The 12,600-nt window shown below is 33.9% G+C and overlaps 1 protein-coding gene across 1 annotated transcript in view; it reads right to left on the reverse strand.

Moving 5' to 3' along the window:
- LOC150091432 (leucine-rich repeat serine/threonine-protein kinase 1-like) overlaps nucleotides 1–12,600 on the reverse strand; it is a 595,643-nt gene that overhangs the window by 223,777 nt on the left and 359,266 nt on the right. Inside the window, exon 17 of the mRNA XM_090390319.1 lies at nucleotides 8,780–8,874. Coding sequence (XP_090246445.1) covers nucleotides 8,780–8,874 — 95 coding nt within the window. The remainder of the gene's footprint in view (nucleotides 1–8,779; nucleotides 8,875–12,600) is intronic.

A 12,600-nucleotide genomic window follows, 5' to 3' on the forward strand; every position in this document is an offset into this window, starting at 1 on the left:
TGGACCGGGTAACATGAATGATATTCGGGCTTCGATTGGGTACAAATAATTGTAATGAATTGTTATTTCAAACATTTTGGACTTTTTTGTTTTATAGTTTTTTAATTTTTTTTAATGTATTTAAATTCTTAAAGTTTTTTTTAGAAAAATGTGTATTATTTGTCTATTGGCACTTTTAACTGAGTGATAAGACACACTTTTCCAAAGTCTCCAAAATTCACCAAAAATTGTACTCTTTCAAGGAAATGACCTACCAGCAGTGCAAGCTCCAAAAGAAATTTTAGTACAGCCAGATTAGCAGTGCAAGAGTGTAGAACCAATTTAAGTAGCGACAGTGTTGACTCTATTTTATTTCTGCATAACAAGGTGGCTGATAGAGGTGGATATTGATATTCATTTTGCAATTATATTAAATATGGTAAATTGAAAATTTATTACATTTCCTTTTTTTTTATAATTAATATTGATAATTATTTTGGATAATTAATTATTTTTATATAATTATTAACATTGAATTTTGAATCTGAAAATTTATTTTTTTATTATTATGAAACTTCAAACTTCATAAACTAATGCTAGTGATTTTATTTATACAAAATGTTTCGGATGGGCTGGGATAAAAATCAGTTTGGGTGGGTCAGGTACGGGTAATGAATTTTAAAACAAATTTGGGCTCAGGTCAGGTCAGTCCGTCTAGATTTCGGGCTGCGTCGGTTAAAAATAAAAAATGTAAGCCCTTGCAGCTCAGAGCAAATGCAGCAAGGCACTTCAAGTTGAAGCCACTCATTAGCACTGCCCAGAGAAGCTTCTTAGAGGTTTCATCAATTATCATCGTCAGTCACCTGGAATCCATTCAAAAAGTCTGGATGAACATAACACTTTTCAAGGCTTGGTTTATATAATTTTGTTACTAAATGCTATAAGAAAGATAATTTGAATAAAGCAATTTTAATCTTATAATGTTTCTACCCAAATTTGAAGACCATATGATATTCACAGCAAACTCAGAGTCATTTTCCTGCTACTAAACACAATCTTGCTGTCACTTTAAAAGAGAAGTGTTTTACTTGAGCTACATATTTTTCCAGACATTGAAGGAATGGAAGATGAAACTGCTCCAACTCTCAGAGAGTTCTGGAAAGATGTAGTAATACGTTGTAATAGGATTTGAGCAGCATCAGCAACTAAGGCCATATTGTGCCAAGTATACTGTCTGTAAATTGTGTGTGTTTTGTGGTCAATTTTCTGTTTGCTGGATGAAAAACCTGAGTTTCTGGGACAAAAAACCATGCTACAATCGCCTGAGTTCTGGAAAGAGCACAATATATATATATATATATATAACCCTTTACTGGGTATGATAAAAGTATGACATTAGTAGGTGTTTAGATTTTTTCGACCACTGTTATGCCCGTAATAAAGGCATGAAATAATTTGAAATTGTTCACTTTTTGAAGCCATCTTTATTTTCAATCTACTATGAACAGAACTGTGAAAAACCCTTTGTTTATATTGAAAATATATATTTTTAATTAAAGTTTTAAAAATAAAACTCCTCTCTGAAAGCTTTACAACTCCTCTCTGAAAGCTTTACACATACATTTTAGACATGATTTTCTAACTTGTTTTAATGTGAAAATTAATGATACAAATTGAAAGTCAAAACCGATACTATTATTATTATTATTATTAATAGCCATTTGGTGCAAGGAAGCCTTAGGCTTATGCTGCACCAGGAAAAAAAAAAAGTTCCTGAGTTACCCTTTACCCTGAGAGAGAGAGAGAGAGAGAGAGAGAGAGAGAGAGAGAGAGAGAGAGAGAGAGAGAGAGAGAGAGAGAGAGAGAGAGACAAGAGTCAAAAGTAGAAGGGAATCACCAAGAAAGAGAAGAATGATGATATCCAGCTCAGGACCCTGGGTGTGCCAAGCCCATACTGAAGGGAAAACTAAAATTCGCATTGATGTCATTTAAGAGAAAGTTTTATTTTCATATTTAAGTCATTTGGTGTACATTTACCACCAATGTGCCCAGTAAACGATTAATGAAATCAAAAGCACTGAAGCCCCACAAGAAAGCTACATTCTAATATCTTACAAAAAAGCTACATTAAAATTTTAATAGGAGCAAAGTTTTGCTCCTATTAAAATTAATGCAGTTATAGGAGCAAAATGCTGTTTAAGATGCATTTGAGAACTCTCAAACTAAACAAAAATAAGCTTCTCTGAGATTTTCTGTAGGTGCCTTTTTACTACGTATTTTCTTTTCTTTTATTAGATAATAAAGTGTTTTCATACATACTTTTTATATATAAGACTCCTTCTGACATCCAAGTCATCTTGAATGGCCTTGATGTTGAAAGGAATCCCATAACTGCAAGAGACTTAAGGTTTCAAAACAGTAATGAAGCAGACTTTTCAGCTAACACCCAAGAAGAATCATTATTGAGACCTGCAAGTCAGGTCTTCATCACAATTCTTCCAACACCTCTTGTTCTGTGCTAGATTTTAACTTCTGATTGGTGAAAAAAAAAAAAAAGGTAAACTGCAGCCATTATCAACCCACTGCAGGATGGAAGCCTCCTCAACAATTCACGCTAAAGGAAACAGACCATAATCTGCCATGCTGGTCCACCGTGGGTTGGCAGATTGACCGTATTTAGCAGTCAGGGGCTCGAACCCTGGTCTACTCAAAGAGCATGTGCTATTGCACTCCCGCTCCTACAGATAACCCTCGTATAACAGGGTCGTTAGGTGTGCGAAACTGTGTTATACAGGACTAAGAACCAGTACAAAAAGGGAAGTTACATTCCAAAAGCTAACAAAAATACATACTTTTTTTATAACTATCGGAAACTTAATTTTTATTAAAAATAGTAATAACTGAACAAATGTATTACAAACTGTGATACATATAGGTCAGATAATGTACATTCATTTAATTTTGTTCCTCTTCATTGCTGCTAAGCACAATCAAACGATTGTGCTTAGAAGAAGCAAAATTTTCTCTGTTGCAGAATATCTTCGCCTTTTGGACTTTCTTCTGCAGCATCTAGATTTCATATATCTTCTGCTCTCTTTAAAAAAATCAGTATTCTAGGATTATTTGCTTTTGCTTGCTAGATCTTTGTAAATTGCATTGTAAGCAGTTTTGAAGCTCCCTTTTGAACTTTGTGTTCTTTTCAGTTGAAGGATCTGCATCCAAAAAATAAGATTCTAATTGTTCAGCTAAGTTTATGTCTTTCTGTACACTTTTTAGTGTAAAATTTGGAACTTCAGAATTTTTATCTGCACTATCATCCTCTGAATTGATTTGGTTTACCTCCAATGGCATTTCTACCAAATCAGCTTTGCCAGCCTCTTTTTTTACCAATAATTCTTGAATGTCTTCAGTAGTCAAAACCTTTCCCTTCCTACTGACTTAACAAGTTCTACTATCACACTGATGCTGTTTTCTGCCGGTTCAACCATATTTCTTGAATGAACTGACTTTGGCCATATGTTTTTCCAACATGCATATGTCGAGGTTTTACTTCTTTGACCGATAAAGCTATGATTACGATACAGTTCACAATTGAAAAATATTTCCATGCCTCCATTACTTCAATAGATTCGGAATCAATTTTTTCCAAAATCCATTGTAATGATTTTCTGATGTAATGAGTTTTAGAGGCAGATATAATGCCTTGATCTAATGGCTGAATTAAAGAAGTTGTATTAAGTGGTAGGAACATTACTTCAACATTTTGGATGACTGAAATCTTTTGTATGGCCTGGAACATTATCCAATAGTAATAAAATTTTGAAATCTATGCTTTAAATAGTTTTCCACAGCTGCCACAAAACAATTTAGAAACCATTCTTTAAATAAATCGGCCATTACCAAAATTATGCCTCTGTTCTATAGGCATAATTTAGGCTGGAATTTAATTCACAACAAAAAAATTATTCCAATACAGTTCTTAAGAACAAAGTTTAATAATACATACCCGGAAAAATTCATAAATGATAAAATAAAAACCAAAATAACCTTACAAAAACCTTAAAAGTCATGAACTGCATGCTGCGAAGTCACAATTTTTTTATGGCCTTAAACAAACACAAGTTCAATAGCACAGAATGTAACACGGGGATTTCTGAACAAAATAAAATATGGGGATTTCCTAATAATTTTTTTTGCATAAAGACTAGTGAGTGAACAGTGGGGATTCACAAAAAAGAATGGAAATGTTGAAAAATTACATGCAATATAATAGCAGGGTTTCCCCCGTACAAAAGCTGTTATGCGAGGTTTGTTGCAATTCTCTAACTGTCTTAGAGCAAAACCATGTTATATAAGTACTGTGTTGTGCGAGGATTGCCACAATTTATCAATCATGTTAGAGTGAAACTGTGTTGTAGAAGTATTTTAGAACTTTCAAAATGTTTTATTATTATCTTAAAACTTACTCTAGTTGGAAAATCAATTATTTTAAGAAATAAATATCAATAAAGCACTTATAGACAGAGAGACACAACACGGAAACTGGCAACAATTTAACAAAATACATTAGGAAAGGCATGACCCCTAAAGGCATGACCCCTAAGGAGTAGAATAATGCAATTATTCTACTCCTTAGTCATCACTAACAGATTAGAAAGAATACTTGATGAGAATCAATTGAAAGAGCAAGCTGGCTTCAGGACGGGATTCTAAACCATGGATCACCTTCATGTAATATCAAAGTTTGTTTGTTTTGTTTGTTATTTGGTTTTAGGAGCATTAGCAACTAAGGCCATATTGATCCGGGAATATGCGGTGATCACTCCCTGACCTTTCCACATCCTCCGTATTTGGTGGTGACGGGCTCGAACCCCGGTCTAATCAAGAAGCATGTGCTATGCACTGCTGCTCCTGCCCATCTGGCTACGGAGGCACCTCAATGTAATATCATAGCTAATGGAGAAAGCAAATGAATATAAAACACAATTACGTTTGGAATTTGTGGATTATGAAAAGGCATTTGACTCCATACAGCATAATGCAATGTTTTGGGCACCGGAAAGACAAGGCACAGACAACCCATACATTATGATTTTGAAGAAAATATATGAGAATGTCACTTCCTTTATTAGACTAGATGAAGACAGTAGCAAATTTAAAATTGAGAAAGTAGTTCGACAAGGAGACACAATATCTCCGAAGTTGTTTACTGCTGCCCTTGAGGAAGCTTTCAGAAGATTGGACTGGTAGCAGAAAGAAGTCAATGTGAAAGAGTATCTACACCATTTATGATTTGCAAATGACATTGTGAAAATAAGCCACGATCCCAAAGAATTAGGGGAAGATTTTAATCAGTCATTCACAGTTAGTAAGAATTTCCAACCAAAGATGAATATGGCTAAAACAAAAGTAATGATGAACAAGTATGCCACAGAAACAGATATAATCATTGAAGGAGCAGAAATTGAAAAGGTGGATTAATATACTTATCTTGGATAAGTTATTAGAGGTAACAATGATAAATGGCTGGAAATCAAGAAAAAAATAAATTCTGGATGGATACCATTCAGGAAATATCATCACATACTGAAGAGCAATATCGCAATATGTCTGAAATGTAAAATAATGAACCAATGTATACTCCCCACAATGACTTATGGAAGTGAAACTTGGGCACTCAACAAAAGAATGGAAGAGAAGCTGAAAACTACACAGCAAAGAATGGAGCGAATTATATTAGGAATCAGACTGTTGGATAAGAAGAGAAACACATGAATTAGGCAGCAAACTCAAGTAAAGGAGTCAAAACTAAAGAACTGAAATGGACTTGGGCAGGACAAATAGCTCAAAGATATGATGACAGATGAACTAAGAAAATAACAGAATGGCACCCAAGAGCAGCTAAAATAAAACCTGGAAGACAACAAGAGAGATGGAAAGATGAAATTCAAGAGTTCGTGGGTAGTAAATGGATGGCCATTGCACAAAACGGAAGGAACTGGAAAGTTGCTGGAAAGGCCTTCATCCTGCAATGGATTGAAAATGGCTGATAATGATGAAAGCATTTATAATAGTTATTCAAAATGTCTGCCTTGTACTTTGATATACATATCCTTGTGTCATAATAATGCTTGCCTTATTCTTTCTATTGTTGGTTGTTCATTTCAAATGAAGTCTACAGTGTCCAAAATTCTTTGATGCAGTGCATCCTAAGCTAACATTTTAATGTAATCCCAAATGCGATAGTCAAAGGGTTAAGGTTGGAAGATATAGCTGGCTAAGGACCTTCACAACCAATTCAAAGGTTGGTGCAGATAATGAGAACCTGTCATAAAAAATGAGACAGAGCTCCACTGTGATGGAAATACATACATAACTATGGCAATAAAGAATATCCTCTAAATACTTTTGTAGCTTATTTTCCAAAAAAGTAAAGGTATGTTCCCCCACTGAGATGATCACTGAACATGTATGATCTGACTAACTGATTCCTCTCAGCTCTGGACACTACATTTTCCAAAAACTAGCACTGGAAATTAGTTTCAACTGTTGCATGAGAAATGCCATCAGCATATACATGCTCGTTATAAGTGTTATTTACTCCATCTCGAGTAAATGTTGCTTCACTGGTGAATAAAAGAGCTATACATGAACATATCAGGATTAGCAAGCACCAAATGAAAAAAGTTGACTTGTGGAGCATAATGGTATACATTTTATGATATATACTTCAACTGTTGCTTATTCTTTAAGGACTATAAAAGTAGACCCTGGAATTAAAATTTGAGTCAAAAAAGCTGAATTTTGGCATTCTTCAGAAAAACATCTCTAATTAACTATGCTATTCCTATGTAAATATTGCAAAACAGGAAAATCAGCTTGTTATGAAAATTTCCTTCATAACAAATTGTGTTTTATTTTTTTTTTTACCTCTGCCTTAATTCTACTCAGCATAACGAGGGTGGAAAAATTTTTAAAATCTTAAAACTATTCTGTGGCAATAAGAATAGAGCTATACACGAGCAATGTGGAGTTAGTATGTTTCTTACATTTGCAATTGAACTCACATGAAGCATGCATGAACTACTATGGCGCCTCCGTAGCCAGGTGGGAAGGAGCAGCAGTGCGTAGCACATGCTTCTTGATTAGACCGGGGTTCGAGCCCGTCACCACCAAATACGGAGGATGCGGAAAGGTCAGGGAATGACCACCGCATATCCCGGAGCAATATGGCCTTAAGTTGCTAATGCTCCTAAAAACTAAATAACAAACAAACAACAGCATGAACTACTATATTGTCTAGGTACGAATTTAGCACTCTACAGTTAATAAAAATTCTAAAGTAAAGAAACTGTGCTTACTAGAATGTTCATGTGTTTGTCTTTTTATATAAATAATTAATACTACAGTAGTCGTTCAAAATTAATGAAACAATTTTGAGTTTTTTTTTCATTTGATATAAATTTTAAAGGACAGTTTAATCCTGTATACTCATATGATATAAATTTTAAAGGACAGTTTAATCCTGTATACTCATACATTATTATACCAAAAATTCAAAAATCATACGGATATTATCAAATTTTTTGTTAAATATATATATATATATTCATCATATGTTCACCAAAACAATGTTTAAGATATTGAAATGCTCTGTATTTGCCAAAGCAGCATAAATTTGCCAAAACAGTAGCCTGAGAGATGAGGGGGGGGGGGAAGTTTAGCCAGTTACATATGAAGACACACATACAGTTTCAAGCGAACAGAAATATCATACACAGGCCACTGACAAAGACTCTAGCACTGATACCAAAATGAAAGAGGGGTAAATACCATTCAAGAAATATATCTATCTAGCATGTACAGTTCAACACAATACGTGAGCACAGAAATCAAGCTCTCTCAATTAAGGCTGAACTTCAGGCAGGTAAGTTGCTGTATTAAAATGTAAGATTTTCACTTTTTAGTGTTTGTTCCTTTATCTATAACAGGGTTTATGCACAAAACAAACAATGGTTTATTTCTACCTTGATCTTCTGACACATGTAGGAAAATTTGGACCTTTCATATCTGGAATCAATGGAAATCAATAATGCTCACTGTCTCATAGTTTGGGGTAGAAGAATTTCTATGGATGGGGTACGCTGACTGCCATATATTAAAACAAGAAACCTCTGTTCCGCAGGGTTTGTATGTTATTGAAGAATACCTCCAAGGGCAAGGGATCACCTCTGAGTTGAAAGCACACTTATCAGACCCACATGATTTGCAACCATATGTAAACTCTATAAAGCATATATGAGGCATTTGAGAGAGATGTGCTACAACTTCACCAAGTAAAATCCAGAATTTAGGGATACTTGCAAGAGTTGCTCTTCCTTCTTTGACTGGAAAGAAAGATTCATTTTATTTATTTATTTATTTTTATTTTGAATTACACCATGACATTGAGCTAAATAACAATTAGGATGTCACACCCCTTAGGTTTTTTCCTGTATTTCAATGGATTCCTTCAATTCCCACACCCCTTAGGTTTTTTCCTGTATTTCAATGGATTCCTCCAATGAACCCCTTTTATTTTTTCCCCACATACATAAATGAAATATCAGTCTCCTTTTGAACATTTTAGTGCATTGTTATTGAACTAACTTCACATACCCAGTACTAACTTATAAAATGTACGATATTCACATTTAAGTGTCTGTTCCTTTAATTCTTGAAACCAATGTATAAAATTTATTGATACTGTTCTGTTTAGATCAATACACAAAGGAAAAGAATACATTTAATTACAACTTGCCATTATCATGTAAGAATGCTGTTGCCTGGCATAACTCAGCTGTATCTCTGAATGTAATTCGGAACTGATTTTGCATCTCGTGCATTACAAGCATTCTGGAAGGGGAAAAAAATTGTGAAATTAAACAAAGTATTCAAATTAAGTATGAAGCAACTTAAAAAAAAAAAGTGAAAAGTAGATTTATACCTTCAAGAAATCAATTCCACTATTATCTCTTCTCACACACAAGCACAGATTTCCCTTCAGTGGCAAAACTATAAATTCTGTGTTATCCTGCCAGATTGCCAAGCAACCCACATGATCTTTAACAACCATACCAAACCAGCCATCAGGTCCTTGACCCCCCCTCCTCTCCAACAAGGAGGTTAATCTGGCAGTATGGTGGTTTCTCCACCGTTTCTCCTTTCATTTGGGTTCCTTTATTTTTATCTTATCCTTTCCCTGCTTCTCCCTTATCCACTACTCAACCAACTCAATATCATCTAATATCTGCCATACATCTACCCATATGTTTGATGCACATAAAGTGTAATACACTTATACTTGAACACTTCTAATACAAATTCCCAATGTCAAAATAACTGAGCACTCTGACAATGGGAATTTCCAGTACAATTCTTGAAATGTAAATGCATTACATTTTACGTATATTCAATGTAGTATGTATGAATTAATTCTCAGTTCCTATGTAATGCTGGTAAGATATACCACACATCTATCCAAAGTGTGGACAGATGAAATTTCAATGATTGGTAAGTTACAATGAAATATGCTATGAATTATGGAAGTGTGGAATTATCTAACTGTCACATCTGCATCTGTTGAAGTGAGAAGACATATTTCTAATTATACTACAAAAAGTTTCATTTAACCTCAAGCTACTCAATTTTGCTATGATAAGTTATTATATTTTTGCTAATTATTTTGGTTGTCCAGTCATAAATCCAAAGGAAGAATGGACTTGGACTGTTATAAAAACAAGCATGCACTATATATTTTGTAATAAAACATGGCTATGTTATCAATTTGCATGTTTTTTTTTAATGTTTAACATAACCTATTATATATGTGTATATTTCATTGTTTACAAAAGCATTAAACCCATATTTCTATTAAAATAATTATTAAAAAAGAAAAGCTTAATAATTAAAGGCTGAATAAAGCAAGATTAGTGCTCGGCTTTTGTACCATTATGAATTGCTCATATAGCAATTCATAATCTGTTTGACTGAACAATGGAATGAAATCAAAAGTGAATGTGTTTCATTACATGAACAGAATTTTCTCAGATATTTGAGAGTAACCAAAAACTAATTAACTTTGTTGAAACAAAGTTAATTAGAAACAAACTAGCCTTTCAAACAACAGAGAAAGAAAATATTTATATTAACCTAATAGAGAGAGGGTTAAAGCTTGGATTACTTGTTTGATATGTAGGTTTAGCAAAGATATATTTATATTTACCTATTAGTAAAGATATATTTGTGTTTACCTATTAGTGAAGATATATTTGTATTTATTTATGTATATGTAAATGTTTTGTCCTTTTTACTGATTTGAAATTGAAAAATACAGTTCTTTCTTTCTTACTGCTTGTTCCTACTCCACTGCAGAATTACACTTGTTTAGTTGGGAGAGACTGAAACACAGCAGTTGAACTTTTCTTAAAGGGTGAACCTGAACCTTCAGTTGTTTTCATGGTTTGAATTTAGTTAGCCCCTTACTGTTTTGAACTAACAGACAGTTAGGCTAGTGATGGTACACCATCAGACACTCAGTTGACAATACAATTTGCTTAGGCTATATGCTGAATAACTATACAGTTGAATGGAAATTAAACTATTAGGCATTGTTCTGATTAACAACTGGAATTCTGTTGCATGTTAAAACAGCATATTCCAAAGCAAACCATTTCCACCCCCCACCCATTTATTAATACTTTCTGAATACTAAATGCTCAAGGTATAATATGTTATGGGTTGAGATTAACTATATAATATCGGTGTAAATACACCATAGTTTACCCATGAGTTTAACTACATACGTAGTGTAACGGCATCATTTAGATTTTATCTCATATTGTGGCTACCTTCACAATGAGATACCAGGTATTGCACTACTTCAAATAAATAACACTTTTCTAGTAGAGGAGACTATTGTTATTTACTCATCAGTGGGTGGGCAGGTACCCTGGTAATGCAGACATACCATCATGGTTGCAAAGTTAATTCCACAATATGAGAGATGCCAAATGGTGAAGATAATGATAATATTTTGAAGACTAAATGCTCATGGCATAATACGTTATGGGTTGAGATTAACTATATAATATCAGTGTAAATACACCATAGTAAATACACCACATATTGTGGAATTAACTTCGCAACCGTGATTGCATTTCTGCATTACCAGGGTACCTGCCCATCCACTGATGAGTTAAATAACAGTAGTCTCCTCTACTAGAGAAGTGTTATTTGTTTGAAGTAGTGCAATACCTGGTATCTCGTTGTGAAGGTAGCTACAATATGAGATAAAATCCAAACAATGCCATTACACTATGTATATAGTTAAACTTATGGGTAAACTATGGTGTATTTACACCGATATTATTTAGTTATTTGATATTTGAGTTTTTTTTAGGAGTATTAGCAACTAAGCCGTATTACTCCGGGGATATGCGGTGGTCATTCCCTGACCTTTCTGCATCCTCTGTATTTGGTGGTCATGGGCTCGAACCCCAGTCTGATCAAGAAGCGTGTGCTATGCACTGCCACTCCTGCCCACCTGGCTACGGAGGCGCCCATTATATAGTTAATCTCAACCCATAACGTATTATGCCTTGAGCATTTAGTCTTTATCATTATCTTCACCATTTTGCATCTCTCATATTGTGGAATTAACTTTGCAACCGAATTTACTATTACATGTCTGCATTATATTCACGGAGTTTCCGAGAATAGGTAACAACAGTCTTCTCTACTGAGGAAGTTTTACCACTGAAAATAAACTTACCTAAGATGTGTAATATAAGCTAAATTGAATAAATATATAATTTTAAAATTTCTAGAAATTTTTGATTCAGCTTAAGAATTAAAGTTCAAAAAAAAGAGAGGGAATAAATATAGAAAAGTAGACTTAAAATAAATACTCAAAATTGATATATTAATATCATTGACGATGATAGGCCAACAAGCCTTGAAACGCGTACCCACTGAGAATAAGTAACAATAGTCTTCTCATTGGTGAAGCGTTACTTATTCGATATAGGGCAATATATGGAAACTCATTGTGAAGGTAGTCACAATATGAGATACAATTAAATTATGGCATTCATCACAATTTACTATTACAAACAAAGGATGGTGTATTTTATTGAATGTTCAATAGTAGAGAATATTTAAATGGATGAATAAGACATTGGCTAGTATAATATAGCAAAAAATGAGCACGGGACAGTTGAAGAGCAATGGAAGGCTCAGAAGCATATAACAGTTATAAGGATCTGTAGAAGTACCACAGAAATATTTAAGCTAACAAAGACCAAGTTGTGAAATCACTAAGAGCAAAGAAAGGAACAAGGAGCATTACATATATGTAACACAAAGAAGAAAAGAGCAAATTTGATTGACTGCTTAGGTGATAGATGTAGGGGAAAGTCACCAATAACCCAGCTGATGAACTGAATAGGTTTTCTGCATACAAAGTAACACCTCTGAGATAAATGGGGTGTATCCAGTTATTATGAGAGAAATGGTATAGGAGTGCATTAAGCCACCAAGATTAAAAAAATGGTTAACTATAGACTGATCCGTCTGACTTCA

Source organism: Mastigoproctus giganteus, chromosome 1, assembly GCF_048544385.1.
Source record: "Mastigoproctus giganteus isolate SK-2022 chromosome 1, ASM4854438v1, whole genome shotgun sequence".
NCBI classification, from domain to species: domain Eukaryota; kingdom Metazoa; phylum Arthropoda; class Arachnida; order Uropygi; family Thelyphonidae; genus Mastigoproctus; species Mastigoproctus giganteus.